Source organism: Rhamphochromis longiceps, linkage group LG18 (assembly GCF_057381845.1).
Source record: "Rhamphochromis longiceps isolate RC_006_pf linkage group LG18, R_longiceps_female_GT1.1, whole genome shotgun sequence".
NCBI classification, from domain to species: Eukaryota; Metazoa; Chordata; class Actinopteri; order Cichliformes; family Cichlidae; genus Rhamphochromis; species Rhamphochromis longiceps.
This window is the reverse complement of record NC_140574.1, coordinates 29,518,455-29,537,336: the sequence shown is the minus strand read 5'-3', so window position 1 is coordinate 29,537,336 and position 18,882 is coordinate 29,518,455. Positions and strand designations below refer to the sequence as shown.

At 44.3% G+C, this 18,882-nt stretch overlaps 1 protein-coding gene across 3 annotated transcripts in view; it reads right to left on the bottom strand.

The window, feature by feature from the left end:
• Window positions 1–18,882, bottom strand: part of cdh24b (cadherin 24, type 2b) — a 169,935-nt gene that overhangs the window by 94,084 nt on the left and 56,969 nt on the right. For all 3 annotated transcript variants that reach the window (XM_085388332.1, XM_085388334.1, XM_085388333.1), the window contains exon 2: window positions 16,938–18,746. In XM_085388332.1, coding sequence (XP_085244458.1) covers window positions 16,938–18,446 — 1,509 coding nt within the window. In that variant the 5' untranslated portion in view covers window positions 18,447–18,746. The remainder of the gene's footprint in view (window positions 1–16,937; window positions 18,747–18,882) is intronic.

Genomic DNA, 18,882 nt, shown 5'->3' with positions numbered 1-18,882 from the left:
AGGCAGTGTTGTAAACATTCAGGCAAACTGGTGCACACCTCACTTTCAGTGTATTTCAAAATGACACGCGGAAATTGTGCAAAGCACCAATGAGGCAAAAAATTTATTAGAAAGACACTTTACTAATCACTGTCTTTTAAAAAAATCTGCATCCACACAGCTGACAATGGGCCAAGACATTGTTGTGGCACTGGTTTATATGCAAACTAATTTTCTCTTCACTTGTTTTCCAGATCTAATTATTTGTTTTAGTCCATCACCAGTGCAAATTTGCAGGTTCAAAAGGTTTTGATATTTGAACAAATTAAGTATTTTTGCAGTCAGGGTCTCAAAAGTTCATTAAAAAGTATTTAAATTATGACCTACACAGTATTTAGGTTTCCTCTCATCTTCTAAGCAGGCCAACTGGGGCCAATTGGCCAAAACACCCGGCTGGTCGGGACCACCACGGGAGCCCGGTTCCTCACTCCCCTTAACGAAGAGCCATTAACAATCAAAGTCTTAACGGCCCTGCAGCTTAACGAGGGGACTTAACGAGCTTCTTAATGAAGCCCCAGCCATCATTACCACAGTGAGTGGTGGCAGCACTGATTGAAAGCACTGCTCAGAGTCATTCTGAAGCAGGAGAGACCAGCCTAAGGAAACCAAATCCATTTAAGGCTGACCTCTCACCCTTATCTGTTCTTCCAAGATTAATAGGAAAGTATAATAAGGGAATGCATTTAACCACATAATGGCTATGGGTAATTTATGGCTACAGAAACGTGTGAAAATAACCAAACAATTTTATATATAACACAACTGGCTATCACCATATTTCACATCAGAATGATATGACATCTCATAACTCGTACATTTCATATCCCTCTGATATACCATCAAATATATCAAGAGCCAAACAATATGAAGCCACTGGCCACAAAAGCCAAATTTACTGTTGTGTCACCTCTGCTTGCAGAATGATTTCAGCCTGATAAGCTGCCATTCCCATTTTCTTCACCGCCTCTTGTGTATGCAACACCCAGCCTCCCCAGACTCCTAAATCTCTTCAATTACTTATATTATCATAAGGTAATATGCTTATACTCATATACTCAATTTCACATTTTTGCAATAACCATAAATCATGAAGCGAGGAGGAAAAGTACTCTCTGCCAACCTCTAAATCACTTAAATAACTAATATCTCGTATACACAATTTCACATTTCTGCTGCACAATAAATCATAAAAACACCAGGAAAATGTGTTTTTTCCACAGCTGTGCATTAGCCTAATGAATGTGGATGTTATTCCCTACAACTTCAGTGTGTGTGTGTGCGTCTGATGTGCTTGTGTGCTTTGAGGCTAAGATGGTGGTTAGGTTACAGTAATAGAAAAAAAAAAAGATAAAGTGCGGTAAATCAGGTGGCGGCTCACGTGAAATGCCGATAGGCGTACACCACCGAGCCCTGTGATTGGCAGTGGGGTTTGTTAGATTTGTATTGTTGATTGTCATTTATGCTTAGAAATATTTACTTATATATGCTTAGAGTTTTGTAATTAGTTGTAGATTGGTAGAGGTTTTGATCCTTGATAGTCTGCAAACTTTGTGTGTATTAGACAGCACTTTGGGAGCATGAGAGGTCATACCGTGTCTTATTGTTTTATGGTAGGATTAACGTAGTTGCGTCACCATCATTTTAAACACGGGGGCCCCGCAGGGATGTGTGCTGAGCCCCCTCCTCTTCACTCTGCTGACCCATGACTGCACTCCATCACACAGCTCCAACCTCTTCATCAAGTTTGCGGACGACACAACGGTGGTGGGTCTCATTAGCAACAGGGATGAGACCGACTACAGAAGTGAGGTGAGACGCCTGGCCACGTGGTGTGCTGACAACAATCTCTCTCTGAATGTGGAGAAGACGAAGGAGATTGTTGTGGACTTCAGGAGAATGCACACCCAACATGCTCCTCTGACCATTGACGGAGCGTCTGTGGAGAGAGTGAGCAGCACCAAGTTCTTGGGTGTGCACATCACAGAGGATCTCTCCTGGACGTACAACACCACAGCACTGGCCAAGAAATCACAGCAGCGTCTCTTCTTTCTCCGCAAACTAAGAAGAGCAGGAGCTCCAGCCCCCATCATGTACACTTTCTACAGAGGCACCATCGAGAGCATCCTGTCGAGCTGCATCACTGTGTGGTTTGGAGCCTGCAATGCGTCCTGCCATAGAACCCTCCAACGCATAGTGAGAGCTGCAGAGAGGATCATTGGTGTCTCTCTCCCCTCCCTCCAGGACATTTACAGCACCCGTCTCACTAAAAAAGCCCTTTGCATAGCGGCTGATCCCACGCACCCAATGCAAAGCTTCTTCAAGCTGCTGCCGTCAGGGAGGAGACTGCGGAGTCTCCAGGCCAGGACCAGCAGACTGAAGGACAGCTTCATCCATCAGGCTGTCAGGAAGCTAAACTCCCTCCCGATTCTGCCCCCCTCTCCCCTCTTCTCCACCACGGTCTCACTGAACTCTGTCACACACACACACACACTCACTCTCTGACGCACTCACTGGCCTGCTCCAGTCACTTTGTGGAGCATTGGACTGCTTAAGCATTGGACCTCATAAGACTTTGTTGTTACACTATCTCTTACCGTACACTACTAAATCCCCATTTGCACTATTTGCCTATTTTGCACCACTATGCCTTCTTACTTGAATATTGTATATTGTATATTGCATAGCTTTTTTTTGTTATACGTAAAATTGTATTGTATTTATTTAAATTTTTACTTTTTAATTATTTTATTTGCATTTTTCTAATCACTAGGGTTTGAGAGTAACGCAATTTCTATTCTGTGTATGTCCTGTACATGTGGCAGAATTGACAAATAAAGTTGACTTGACTTGACTTGACTTGACTAGTCTAAGTGCTCTTTGTTTAGATGAACTGCAGGACTTCCTCACCGTGTTATCTAGGATGAACCATCTAGGGGGAGGGGGAGGCTACCCTCTTCCTGACCAAGGATGTTTGACCCTTTGATCAGCAGTCCACACACACACACACACACACACACACACACACACACACACACACACACACACACACACACACACACAGGCAAGGTACTCTTTGTGTGTATGTAGACGTCATATGTTAATGAACTTATGCATATTCATGTAACCTCAATAAAAGAACAGTGGTACGGGAGAACGGACGAGAGCAACTGGGGTCAAGCGAAGGAACGGTGCCTGTCCGGTTCTCTCCCATGCACGAGAAACATGAAGAAGCTTGCCTACTTGTGTCTTGCTTTGCAGTGTAATTATATTGCCTTCAACGTTCCAGCGGATGGGTTCAAGCTACAAACCTATCAGGGTTCAATTCCCAAACACATCAGGAAACGTCTGCAAGGTCACGCAGGCAGGTGTGAGAATACCGACCCGTCTCCTGTTGAAGCTGTAAGAGGGGAAGCTATTCATCTTGTGCATGGTGACTTCAAGAGAGCCAGAGGTCTATGGGACCACCACCAGCTCCAGCAGTCAAATTCTGCAGCAAGGCTGGGTGAGGGTAAAAAGGGAGGGGTTACCGTTGGTGGGTGAGTGGGGAGGGGGGCAGCTGAGGCTGAGCCAGCTCCGTCATATCAGCCGGGGAGTGTCAAGCAGGGCAGAGGGTAGAGGGTCAGCCAATCGATTTGGAGCAGGCCCACCGATTCGGAGAGATGTCTAAAGAAACGGGCCGATCAGGGAAAACGTCAGGAAAATTAATTTGGGACAGAGCCCACATGAGTTCAGAGAGCCCGTTTGAAATGAAACTATGCCTTGTGGCCAGCTTACCTACCACCGCAATATCATTAGTTTTGCTTGAGGGTATGTGTAAGCATTTATGTGTGCACGCAACTGTGCATGTGTGTCTTACTATACGTGACCGTTTTAACAACAGGCCTTCCAGGTGAGTATGTGAGTGTGCCGGCCCCAGTAACTTTAAAGAAAGAGGTGTAATGACTGCGAGTCTCCTTGTGCCCTGGCTGAACCTCCACTTGGCACAGTTCTAGCACAGAGTGGACAGCGAGCCAAGGCTTGACTGAGAAAATGTGTGTGTGTGTGTGTGTGTGTGTGTGTCTGAGTCTGTGTTTGTGTGCCACTGAGAGCCTGTGGTGACTGACCTGGAGAGAGAAGAAACCATTGAGGGAAGGCCAGGAAGTGTGGGAAGGTTACTAAAGCACAGCGCAGGGCTAAGGCCAGCATCTGCAAAGCACTAATAACTAAAATCAGTAAGCGTTGATGGCTCTGCCATCATCAGGTGTCTTAGCTGTCAGTCCCAAGAGGAGAGGAATGCAACTCCATCTCTGCTTGTGAGACGACAAAGGAGAGCAAAGCCTAAGTAAACCAAAACAATAAAATACATTCAGAGCACAAACTGCATGTGAACACCTGGCCTGGTCTGTCCTATTCAATCCTCTGTGATACACAGAAAAATAAAAATTAGCCTTTGAGTTATTTATATAGGTAATATTATTCTTTAAAAGCTCTCTTTAATATGAATGCTTCTGTTTTGCGTAATTGCCCACTAGTCTGCAGCATCGGTGTGCAGAACTCTCTTAAAACTCCTTGAGCTGCAGGATATTTGGTATTTAAATCTGTAAAGTATTGACCGGACCAGCCCATAACACCACATTTTTTTCTTTTTGAGCCTTGTCTTGGTGCAGTTACTTGTGCATTTTGGATCATTATCCCATTGAAAGGTTCCACTTCTTGCTCGGCTTCAACTTTCAGACAGATGGCCTCACATAATCTTCAGGCGCTCAATCATATGATGGAGAATTCATAGTAGGATCAATGACTGCAAGCTGCCCAGTCCCGGAGGCAGCAAAGCAACCCCCAAAACCATCCCATTTCCACCATCATGCTTCACAGTTGGCACGAGCCGCTTCTCCTGAAAAGCTGTCTTTGATCTGTGCCAGACATGTCTTCTGTTACTGTGGCCAAACAGCTCAATTTTGAATGTGGCCATCCAGAGCGCTTTATACCAAAAGGCCTGGTCTTTGCTTTAATGTTCACTGGCAAACATTTTGTTTAGCTTTCTTCTGGCGCACCTCCCATGCAGGTTAAATTATGTGCGATAGGGTTCGTGCAAACTACAGTGTGCTCGTGTGTTGAATCTGAATCAAGAATCCACATTTCCAATTTGATTCAAATTTAACAGATCTGAAGATGTATTATGTGGGACACACTAGGCCATGTTTTTTTAATCTATTTAAAGTTGCAGTAAATAGAAATTTAAGGAAGGGAAGCAAAACACCAAAAAGAAAATTGAAAATGGATAGCCCTACTTCTGCAGCTGCCCCCTCTAACGTGTTTGTTCTAAGCCCCACCACATATGGGCATGTTTGTCTTTGCTTTATACGTGCTAAAGTATGTCAGCGCTTACAGCTGGTGTGCAGGAAGTCTTTTTCTGTTTTTTTGTACAGTGACATCAAACAATCATGTGGCCTACACCGGCTTTAATTTATGAAAATGTAATTTTTATGTGTAATCTGATGACTGCACCACTGAGGACCAAGTAAGGATAAGTGGCAATGTATTTAATGACTCTGAATTTATGAATAATTCCAAGTTTTGTGAGGGAAATCCTTAGGGGGTATCTTTACGATTGATTGGTTCAACCAATTTCATTTAATAAAAGCCTCTAAATTCAGGACCGTGTTGTCTCTTGTTGTTGACGTCTAAATTATTGTGGGTTTTTCCTGCTAATCCATAATAAAATAAGCCATCACCACATCATCACCCACTAAAATGTGTTTTTACACCAGCAGCATTTAAATGCACAGTTGTTACCAGCGTCACACACAGACAAATCAGATTCAAAATGATAAACATAAGAATGAATTATGTCAGATTATGTTGTCCCTGATCAGATTAGATCAGGCTACAACAGATCAGATATGCAGTATAGCGTCATAACTAGCTAAACAAACACATGATGCCCTAGTTGTATAACTGGGCATTAGTGGATTCAAACGGGATGTAATAATTCCTTAATAATCCCTAATAAATCACTGACCGTATTAAAATAAACCAAATAGACATTTCTGTGTTATATTTAAGTTAATAATAACACTGTATTGTAAATGCAGGCACGTAGAAGGTGCCAGAGGAAGGAACACAACTATCACCTAGTCCACATGCCTCACAGTGGATTGAGGGGGGATTATTACCAAACTGGGGGGGATTACATAATCTGGCAAAAAATGCTTTTTTATTGTAATTCGGTCATATCACCTGACAAGACAACTGCTTGTGCCTTGCCCCGTCACATTTGCAGCAATTATTTTGTGAGTCTTAACCAAACAATAACAAAAATAAGACAAGTTAATTATCCATAACTGTAAGCCAGAATCCCCACAAAGCCAATAATTGTCATGATGAGAAAACACCCGCTACTAGTCTCAAGCAAACCATTAGAACAGCATAAAACAACCGCAGCCACAACAAGAACGCAGGCAGTGTTTCACCCGGTGGGCCTCGCACACACACACACGCGCGTGCATGCCGATTTACACAGCGCTCTTTCGGCTGTCCTGCTCTCCACTCTAATCAATGCAGACACACATAAGAACACCTTCCAATTATGCAGAGGCACTCAAACACAAGACCCAGCCCGCTCCCCAGAAATGTGAGCAGCATACAGCGAGACCCTCAGGAGCACTTGCGACTTCAGAAGGCGAAACCTTCGCATGGAGACGGGTTTGAAATTCCGGCTGAACTTTCAATCAAATCCGTGGAAATTCTCCATTTTTTGTTCGACGCTCTAAGGAAACATGTCAGACGGTATTGAAACGAGTCCCCTCTGGCTCCCTGTCTGTTTGTCTTGCGCCGAAATGAGGTTCAAACACGTCATGAGAAGCCGCAGTTAATTGTTTAGCATCGATCCGCCATCGATTGTGCATAGAAGTTTGGTTAGTGTCAGTCGGCGCGTTAATTCGGTTGTGGTGTGGACACGCTGTCCTGTTCCCGTTTGATCTAATATAATCTGTCTCTGGAGGGCATGCTGTGTGGCCTCGAAGAACGCAAAACAGTCCTCTGTCACACACACACACTTCCTCCTGCTCGCACACTTCCTAACAGAGCATTTATTATTCATCATTATTAGACTTTTCCTTTAGCACGATAAGCTCCTCAATGCATCTCGCCACTGTTGTCTTCCTCCGCAATACATTATTCAGGACAAAACTGTGCTTTTAGCCTCGGAGTATGCAAATCCCACTTTTGATTATCATAATCAGCTGATGTATGAGAGCGAGAGTGTGTGTATGTGAGTGTGTGTGGCGGCTAGTCAGATGATTGTTTGTGTTTTATTGCTTCAGTGCTCCACTCTAGTGTTGTATACTTCACATCATATTTTTTAGCCGAGGGAGACGAGCTTGGAAAAGGCCACTGGAGGCTTAACTCACTGCTGTACATTTAAAGGGCAAATCGCCCACATATATGCCACCGCGTGCCACTGCCAAGAGGAATGGCTTTTACCAACTTGGAACCAAGGAGCCTGCGTGCATTTGTGTGTGCGTAAAGTGGGCAATAATGAAGGGAATTTTCAAGCTCTGTTTATCATCCTGTTTGTTGCAGTTACTGGTGTCGAGCTGAAGGATTGCCTGAGGAATGGCTGACAACGTCTTACATGTCAATAGAGAATATATTACAAGAAAACTTGAATAAGTTGAATCATAGTTTTACTATATTGATAGCTCCCTGCGTTTTTCTCTGAGATACAGATGGTGTATCTACACCACGAGAATCAGGTGTTAGTCAAGTGTTAGTTTACTCAATATACATAGAAAGCATAATTTCTTTCAAGAATAATACATGATGTTCTCACAATTGCTCTTAAGATATACCAGTAACAGAAACAGGAGATACAATATAGCTTCTAAAGTGTATGTGTTGTTTGGGATGTAACCAGCTAGTTGACCAGTTAGATTAAAAGGTTTCCAGTTCAAAGGCGTACTGGCATATTTTAAGACATCTAAGAAGTCAAATCACCAGTTAACCTAACCCCACTAGCTGCATGTCTTTAGGGAAGACCTGGGGGAGAAAATGCCCGTTTGTTCAGGCTTGCTACTCAGGATGCATTAAAAAAAAAAGTAACATGAGTGCCCCTGTGTGATTCTATCCTCATCCTCGTTCACCTCTGTTCCCCTCTCCCATCTGTGGCCAGCTCCAACCAGCTCCCTCTGCCCTCCCTCCCACGGCCTCCTGCGTATCTCACGCCGACCTTAATCTCATCTCCTGACGTGCCCTCGCCATGCACCCCCTCACCTTTGTAACCGAGCCTTTTGCCTGCCTCACAGCCTTTTCACACCAGCTGTGCGTCAATAAAGAGGAAGTATTCAAAGAAATGCACATGGAGATCTGTTTTTTGTTTGCTCACAAATCACATAAATACAGTTTTTATCATAAATTTTAGTTTTCAAGCCTTAAATTAACTGAATCTTAGTTGTTTGTGTAGGTTCTCAGTCACTGAGGTCATGGTAATCTAAGGTAATCTTTCCAAACACGTTAGACAAATCTTAATTGCTATTACCTACAATTCTCTGTGTAGCTATAAGAAAATCTTGTTTTGAAGTCTCAAAGTTCAGCATTTCTGCCACTGCCACAATGTCTTTTGAAAGACATTAGGTCACAAGTGATGTGTGGATTCAACTAAATAAATTAAGTCACAATTGAACCATGCAGCAGAGAAACCACACCCCACAGTGTAACCTTTTTATGTTTTATGTTTTTCTCTAAAACTGACTATACTTTCCAAAAACAAGCATCATGCTTTATTAAAAAGACCTGGAACTAGCAATTTAGACCATAAATTTATTAGGAGTGAGCTTACTGAGATGGAAAAATCAATTTCCCAGAATTTCTTGGGAATTTTTTTCTTGTTGTTTTTTGTCCAATGTTAGTCATTAAAGCTCATACATGTTTAACCTCCTAAGACCCGAACTCTTCCACGGCATGCATTTTCAATTTCTCTTTGATATTTGGGCTGATTGGGGCCCGATGTTTGTAAAAACAAAGAATTACCAGATTATTTTTTTACCTTATTTTTGTTTTTAAGAAAAATAAGAGCCACATATGAGGATATTTGTTTAAAATTTTGATAGAACAGTAGCAGTATAATGTCCTCGTAAGTGGATATCAGGCCCATGTGGGGCAAAATTGAGTATTTTGGTCTAAATAACCCAAAATGTGATGTCCACATATGTGGACGCCAGGTCCTAGGAGGTTAAAGCACTTTAAACTGGTTTGACTTTTCAGACCCAGAAGCTGCTCCCATCTTCTTTATACAGTGTATATAAGTCTTAAACATATCATGGACCCACATTTTACAACTCTTGCAGTCTATCTTCTTTACAGACCAACAGCGCTGCTTGAGTAGCTGTGGGCTTGTTTGGCACACGATAAAAGTGATTTATTTTCTTTTTAGGTCAACAAAACCTGACTGGAGTAGACTCATGTGTGGCCAGTTACTGTATATGACTGAGCAGAAATGAATGTCCTGATTATGAGGAAATGTGTAAGACATTTTGGGGATGGCAGCTTTGCTGCTTTAACAGTAACGTGGCCGTCTAGGCTAAGGAAGCTAAAATTCAGTGCTCATGCAACAACCTCATTTACAAACAGCATTAATGTTCACATGAATAGAGAAGTGCTTTTTTAATTTAATGCTTTAATATTAGTAATGTGTTAATGTTACGGGTTTACAGGTACAAAAATCAAATTTGAGCAGCCAACAGGTTCACAGCAGGATGACTTCTGTCACTGTAACTACCTCCTGTTCTTTTCTCTCACTCAGTTCCTTTCAGTCATGTGTCGTCTCCTCTTCTTTAGCCTCCTCTGCCCTCCACTGTTGCCCATGCCCTCAGCTCTCTGACTCATGGGCTCCTTCAGGGCCACGGGGAGAAGTGGAGCGCACAGTCTAGCATAAATATTAGCTCAAGGTCACGGTCACAGAGCTCACACTGGGCTATGCATAATCATGAATTCAGCTCCTGCACAGCCTTCTTCCCTTCATACTCCACCACTTAAACTCTCACTGTATTTCTCACCATTGACACCGACTAACCTTGTAGGGTTAACCTCAGGTAATGGAGCATCCCCGGCTCTAATTTTTTGCTTTATTTTAGGCCGTTACACTCCTTTACGGGTTGTTAAGGTTACACAAATGCTAGCCGATATTTCTGGGGTTACCTCCAAATGTATTTTTATATTAAGTTAAAAATGTTCTGGATGTATTCTAAAGGGGGCTCATACACTCCCTGAGATAAAATACTGCCATCTTCACATCCGGGAGAATGATGCTTTAAATTCAGATACTTGCTTTGCTGATTTGTTCGACATTATCCCGAGATGAAACAGGGGCTATAAAGGGAGCAGGGAGATTGGAAGTAAAAGAAGAGAACGGCGGGCTGTGTTTCCTTTGAATTCCATCTTTAATAGACTCCACAGCTTCTCCTCTTTTCTTCCTCTTCTTTCCCCTCGTAGCCTTGTTCCTTCCCTCCTCCTGTCTATTATTTTCTCTATGTGATCCTGCACCCACTCAGCACTGAGACACATTTAAATCTGGCCTCCACAGGGGCTTGCAATAAAATGGTATTTAACTGCATCCTCAATTCCCTCCTCTCTCTCTCCTGCTCTCTTGTATTTTCCTCGTTGTAAACCCTGCACGTCCCTGCACTGATGCCCTGCCTCTTTTCATAACCCTCTCCTCGTCTCCCCGGCCCGTCTTCCTTCCTCCGACTCGCTTCAGGCCTCGACGGGCTGCGAGGTCAGCTTCAGAGATGTGTGGTCCTTCCCCCTCCTCTCTTTTTCCTTTAACTGTCTCACACGTTCTTCCTATCTACCAATTGTCAGCCATTAACCTTTCCTCACTTTCCACCACTTACATTTTTCCCCTCCCTCCCTCTGCTCCATATATCCTCACGCCATTAACGCCGCCGTACGTCCCCCTCTCTGTAGTCTCTCTTACTTTTCCCCTGCACATCATCCCCTCTTTGTCCTGCATGGTAATCTTGCTCTGCTCTCCCTCGTTGTCTCACCCTCCCCTCTTCCCTCCCTCCCTGCACTGTAGTCACTCTCTAATTGCTGTCTCACCCCTGCTGTGCTTGGACCCGGAGGCTAAATGATTTCTACAGGGAGAGTGGAAGCACAGGAAAACACCGAGTCCTTTTTTTAATAACTATTGATGAGTGTCTTGTCAGGAGGCATGTGTGTGTGTGTGTGTGTTTACAGTTACAATTGGCCCTCCTATTGGCACCATCACACGCTCTTCTCATCTTTTGTCTGCCTCTCCATGCCTCTTTCCTCTCTCATTCCTCCAGACTCATGAGAGAGCCTTTTATCTGCACACTTTTATTTATAACTTTGAAGCATGGCTCACGAGTTTTCTGTGTGATGTGTTTCTGCAGCGACGGAGTGTGTTTTACCTATTCTTGATACAAATGTGTATTTAGAATCTACAAGTGTGCGCGTGTTTGTCTATTCCACAACTTCTATGCATGTCAGGGATGGAACGAAGTGTCTGTTTACTGCAGAAGTAGTGAAGCTTTCACTTCAGGCACACATATCACATGTGCAGTAGAGTTCATTAAGTAGGACCCAGTTGTTGACACAAAGAGAAACTTTTGTTCGACGTTGATTTAACAAAAATCAACTACTGAAATCCAAAAGCAGAGAGACAGCAGAAGGAAAACAAGGAATACAAGCCACCACAACCTGACAAAAGACCAAGACTGACACACACACACACACACACACACACACACACACACACACACACACACACACACACACACACACACAAAGCGAGGGATAACAAGGCACAGGTGAACTCATTTGAGACACGGAAAGAGAGGATTGAAGTAAAAACAGAAAACCACATGACGAAGTAAACTTTAAAAAAAAGAAGCTAACACTAACAGAGATACCGAGAATAAACTCAGACAATGTGAAATGCAGAAAAAGAGCACACAGGAGGCACACGGAGAAGAAAGACGCATAGGAGGAGCAAAATAAGAACTGAGCTTTACGATAATAAGCAAGGATCAAAAACAGACGGTGGTGAAATGCAGGAATAGTACAGTGAGAAGTATTGCGTCACATATAAAATTACAGTTAAGATTCGAACATTTCAGGCCAAATTTGATCCAATGAAATGTTTCCCATGAGTCCACGCCTACGCTACCTGAATCCATTAGCAGTAAAATACATACTATCTATATATTTGTTTGCCTTGTGTTTGTATGTAGAGCCTGTGAGATACCCAGTTACTAAAGCTGTGAAATACACTGCTGAAAAAAGATGAAAGGAACACTTTTTAATCAGAGTGTAGCATCGACTCATTTAAACTTGTGAGATATTGATCTGGTCAGTTAAGTATCAGAGGGGGTTGTTAATCAGTTTCAGCTGCTTTGATGTTAATGAAATAACAACAGGTGCACTACTACACTACTGGTAGCATGAGGTGATACCCGGACCCTACAGAGGTTGCACGGGTAGCCCAACTCCTACAGGATGGCGCATCAATACGTGCCATAGCCGGAAGGTTTGCTGTGTCTCCCAGCACTGTCTCAGGAGCATGGAGATTTCTGGAGACAGGTAGTTACTCGAGGAGTACTGGACAGGGCCGTAGAAGGTCCTTAACCAATCAGCAGGACAGGTATCTGCTCCTTTGTGCCTTTTGTAGCACTGCCAGAGCTACAAAATGACCTCCAGCAGATCACTGATGTGAATGTCTCTGACCAAGCAATCAGAAACAGACATCATGAGTGTGGCGTGAGGATCCGACATCCTCTAGTGCGCCCTGTGCTCACTGCCCAGCACCGTGGTGCCAGATTAGGATTTACAGAATACCAGAATTCTCAGCCCACCACTGGCAAACTGTGTTTTTCACAGATCAGAGCAGGTTCATGCGACAGATGTGAAAGGGTCTGGAGAAGCCAGGGAAAATGTTTTGCTGCCTGTTACTTTGTCCCTGGAGTGACACAAAGACTAGGTAGGCTAGGCAACGGCAACATGACTGCCATTAGGTATCAGAATGAGATGCATGACCCTACCCTGCCCGGCCTCATGTATGCCAGCAAATCCTGGAGGATGAAGGAACTGATACCTCGACTGGCCCCTGGTTCGGTCCGTCTAACGCCACCAGGTTGCATCTCAGACCGTCTAGGAGCTCAGTGATGCCCTGATCCAGAACTGGGACAAGATCTCCCAGGTCACCATCAGTTGTCTCGGCAAGGCCACACAAACCATTTTGAGTTGGTGCAATGCAATTTTGGTAAAATGGACTAAATTGTTTCATTTTTTCACTTGAATTCTTTTGTTTCTAACACATTACTTAGTCTATATCGGCATAGATATCCAGCATGATTGTTCTATGGAGAAATAAAGTGCTTTCAAAATGTTCCTTTCATTTTTTTGAGCAGTATAGTTTTATCATAAAAGAGAAATACTGCATGCAGCTGAATAAATGTACTTGTAGCTAATGAGGAACAAGCTTTGCAAGAGTGAAAATTAGAGAAAAAGCATGCATACTAAGAATTAACTTCGTCTGACAACCTCATTCTCACCATTGCATCACACCGAGGATTTCCTACAAGCACTTCTCCAATATCTCGTGTGCGCATGTTGCACCCAGAGGCTCAGGTCTTATCATTAGCAGGACAGTCGGTAACTAACTGTTTTATTTATATATCTTAAGATGCCCCGAGGCAGGGGGAATCTTTTAAATGCACTTTGCAGAGCAATTTTTAGTAGTGAATGTTAATGATTCAATATAATGATGAGAAATGACTGGTATTGTTCAGCATGTCAGGAGCTAAAAGTATCTAATTACTATTTCCCACTGATGCCTACATGTTATAGATTCCTGCCATGCCCTAGTGTGAGCGCCATGTATAGTACAGACAGCAATGTTAATTGCGTATTACCAGCATATTTCACTAACTATGAATTATGTATGCTCATGATGATGTAAATGATATGCTAATGAGGACGATAGCCTAAGTCCACTTCCTGTTGCGCTGGTGAATTATATATGCACGTTCACCAACACACCAGGTCTCACATATGCTTACGCTGTTATCGGGGTGAAGACGGGGCAAGAAGGAATTTCCTAACAGAGAGGAAGAAGCTGCTGTATATGTCACGTTTTCCCCCCGCATGAGGTGTTAGGGAGTTTGCATTTCAGCAGCGAGAGAGTAAGGGGAGAAGAAAAGCTAATCAGAAAAGGGGCGTTTTTTTTTTTTTTAATCCCAGCTCTGCTGAGGCGCCTTTTCTCCTCAAGAAAAATCTGTGTTTCTTTCACACAGCCTCTGCAATCACTTGAAACCCCATTACAGACCATGTGACAGCATCAATTAAATTCACAATTATCATGGGGCAGAGACACTCCACTGTGAGGAAATATAGTAACATGGCAGCGTCTGCAAGTGTGCACACGTGTTTTTGTGTGCCTGTGCATGCCCGTGTGTGTGTGTGCAGGGCTCTGCATGGGTGTAAGAGAGACATAAAGAGCGAAAGGGTGTTTGTAGAGAGCAGAAAACTGACTCAGACAGACCGCTGAAAACCTCTTGCCCTTTTAGGCAACTCTAGTGAACCTGAACAACTCTCCAAAAGCAATATGCTACAGTAAACAAAAACTTGCATCTCTGAGAGTGCAGAGATATTTCAAGCAACAGCTGATGGATAGTGGAAGGCTCAGAGACTGCTTCATTTTATATTCTCTTTAGATTGATGAACAGATTAGCACTTTTTGTGACAGAGCTTCTGAAAGTTTGAAATCAGAGGAAGTGCTCATAAATGTCCTTTCAAAACTGCGCCCAGCGCTGTGTCCACAGAGTTGCCCCCTCCACCCCCTCCACACCACCAATTCATTATCAGTTTAGCAGCAGGGCCTTTGTCTCCTATTGACATCACAGATTAGACTCTTGGCTCTAGTTTCCAGCTTTAGTAGAGATTTATTTGGAACAAACTGTCCAAGATCACACAAAAATCCAGCATGAATCAATGTCACAAGGCGTATTTTAAAACAAGCCCGCAGAAAAACACCTTCACATGACCACGATTTGCGTAAGGACAGTATAGTTGGTTTTAGGTGAGATGCGTTGTTTTGAAACAGAGGCAACAGTATTTGCAGCTGACTGAGCCTGATTTTGGACTGGGCTAGGTCTGGCAGGTGGAGCTGTTTTGGCCTGCACAGTCAATTTCTTCACACTTCTCCATTAAAACACAATCAGGCCCTCAATAGGGTAAAAAAAAACACAAAAAAACCCCCGACAAGCGCGCATTGATCTCTCTACCTATAGAGCTGGCCTACACTGGGCCAGAGCGGGAGATTAAAAATTCATAAGCGTATTAAGATCTATAAGAGCATTATACATGTGTGCCGCCACTTGTCTCATACAGTAGGGAACTAATCATACGCATCTCTAACCCAGTACACACAGATACACAGTCACAATAGTGCTCTGGGTGTACTCCAAGTGTCAGCACTATCATATGGGCGTGTGTGTGTGTGTGTGTGTGTGTGTGTGTGTGTGTGTGTGTGTGTGTGTGTGTGTGTGTGTGTGTGTGTGTGTGTGTGTGTGTGTGTGTGTGTGTGTGTGGCCTGGCGTTGTTCCCTCCTTGAGTGCCATACAATGTGCTGGCATAAATACCTGCTTGACACAGCAGATTGGCACTAATGGCTTTACACGCAGTGCCATCTGTAAGCTGGACCATTGGCTCTTACATCTTCTCCAGTGCTTCCCAGCATTCCACTCAGACCTTCATCAGTCACAGCACAAAGCAAAAGGAGCCACATTAAATATTAGCTAAACATCAGGGAGGCTTGCGCACAAAGCCCGCGAGGTCCTGCCCATCTGCCTGCACCTGGATATTAAAACCTAAAGATGCAATGTGATGTGGGTCTTTTCAGTTCAACGCACCTCCCACTGAGCTGAAGCTCTGAACTTGAAGCGCTCACACACACAAACACGCACACCGGCTTCTCACAGCCTACAGCAGTCACACGGGGATCATTACTATTCATTTGCTCAGCAAACTGGCCACACAGGCTTATAAATTAGCTCATCTACCGCAGCTGGGTACTGAGACAGTTGGCGCATGCTGAGGACTGAGAGCGCAGCCATTACAGTGCAGGGCTCCGAGACACCTTCTGTCCACTCGACGTGACCTCTTCCACGCTCGTCTGCTCACTCTTTAAAAAAAGGGAGAGGGGAGGTGTGTGTGTGTGTACTGGGCAAGACACAGTCAGTCAGTGATCTAAATAAATTGCAGACCTGAGCAATAGGACTGTGCTGAGGGCGAATGCGGTGATAAATCCTGTCAAAGCAAGTATAAATCAGTCTGAATGAAATAGCATTAGGAGGATCTTGCAGGCCTGAGACCAAGAGCGAGGATAGCTGACAGGACTGACCTACAGGGAAATGAGGGAACACTTGGACTACTCTCTTGCTCTCTGCCTTCCGGGGAGGATCAATGGTGGAAGGAAAAAGTAAAGCTATTAATTCGCCTGGATATGTCAATTCCCATTGGCTGCTGTAGATTGGTTGTGATCATGACGAGCCCCCTGGGCTCACCGGATCGGGGGCTTTTGTCCCGCCTCGGTACTTCATAGATTCATTGGCGTTTTTACAGCTACCTGGAAGGTACCATATTGGAGGAAAGTAAATCAATTCCAATTGCGAGATTATAACGATGCACAAAAAAAAAAAAAAAAAAAAAAAAAACTTGGAGCGTGACTATGGGGCTAAAGTATGCTAATGATTTCTTGTATGAGATGTGTAACTGAAACGAGGACCTTGGGTTAAATAAGCCATGTAAGAGACTTGTAACAGTGTCTTAAATATCCATAAAACATTCATAAAACAGTTCACAGCCCTTGTAAATGATGAATGAAGTTTTTTCCTTACCCGGCCAATGAGCACAGGTTCCGGCCCGGCGTATTCTTCAATCACAAAGAACTGGTTCCAGATCCAGCTCCTCCTGCTGCGAGACCGTGACCCCTTCACCTCCATGCGATCGCGCTCCTCCTCTTCCACCTCTGACTCTGCTTCTTCAAATACGAGGCCCTTTGCGTTTTTGGGATCCGCGCCGTGCATCTTGGCATCTTCCCCGACGCGGCTCCATTCGTGAGCAGGGTGGAGCCTCAGGACATGACTGCTGTTGACAAGTTTGTTGTCTTCATCTGCGGAGTACTGAGCTGTGCTGAGATCTGTTTGAGCAGTGTGAGCTGACTCTGTTAATGGGTCTCCACGGGACTCTGCTGCTCTGTTCCCCGGTCTCACTCCCAGGGGTTGCATTGTCAGCACAGATGGAGGAGACTCATTTGTTTCAGAGGGAACGTACAGCGGGAGATGTTTTGTCGATGTGAATGGCCGTTCTGTTTGGCTGATCATTACTTCCTTCTCAGGGCTCAAACTGACCTCGCTGCGAGGTGTTGACAGGAAACGAGCAAAGTGTTTGCTCTTGCTATCGCCGCTATCTGAACCCTGTTTTCCCAAGTTGTCCTGCCCTTTACTTAAAGCTGGCTTGACTTCACTTAGCGGATTAATACGAGTGTCAGGGCCCCGGTCCCGATTAAGATCTGTAGTGGCGACTGGGCTGGCATAAGGAAATGCAGTCTGATTATCATATCCCACATGAGACTGAGTGACAGCTATATCTTGTCTCGGCACTTTCTGAGGCTCTAGCTGTCCGTGATTAACGTCAATCAAATCTCGCTTCCTGCTCCGACTGCCCTTGCTCGGAAAGCTCAAGCTGGGAACGCTCTGCATTTGGGAATTGACAATCCTAACCAGGTTGTCTTTTGAGAGCAGCTTCAGCACCCCGTAACTGCCAGTGAGGTTCAGCTTTCGGCTCGAGTCTATGCTGAAACCTTTCCCTGGCACGCCCGTAGTATGGACGCTGAAATCAGGCCTGCCTTTGGACCTGGAGCCAGATTTAAACTTGGTTTTATTAGAGTGAATATCTGGCTTATGATGAACTGTGAAAGTTTTCTCTGACCTCCCTGTTTTGGAAGAGTCAGCATTCTTGGTGTTGTTTTTGACTTTCTTCCCATCCTGGGTAAACTCCTTGCTAGCGGCCAATGTGCGCGGGGCCACAGAGTCAACCTCGCGCTTGGGCTTGAAAGTTTGTCTCTCCTTATTAGCTACAGATGGGGCAGGATGATTCTGCAACATCTTGGAGTAAGAAAAAGATCTGGCGTCGCTCGCCTGCTCGTGGCTAATCAGGTTTCGAAGAGTAACCACGGGCATTGCATTCGAATCCACGTTCGCGTCCATAGAAAGGCTCTCCCCCAGCTTCACCACGTGCGATCCGCCCACTCCTCTCCTCCGTAAAATTTTACTGGCTGAGGCACCTCTCGCAAGCCCCTCCCACAGACACAAGGACACCAAGAAGAGAAAATTTCTCGTAATCATCTTGTCTTGTGGTGAGATGTCCTAATTGGAGACAGGTTTGCTTTGAGGCAGGCCTTGTTTTCCGGTTGTCTTCATTCTCTCCTCTCCTTTCCCTCTCCTCATGCCCTTCCTCTCACTCTCCCATTATATGCCCTTCACACCGAGCTGGAGGGCAGGTGTCAGTCACTCCTCTCCTTTTTGTTTTTTTTTCCAGCTGCCTGATATCTCCCTCTATCTCACCAAGTTTCTCTCCGCTGCTTTTTTTCCCTCCACTCCTCTCGTCAAGTGTCTCATTCAGTTTCCCGCCGAGGGTTGAACACCCTGAGAGAAAAGATAAAGATAATTAAGTTAAAACTTTAATCATTGCACTGTGTTAATTAAAAGTGGAGAGGCACAGACAGGTAAAAGAAGTCACTGACAGGCAGGACAGACCTTTTAACAGTGCAGCAATCACAAT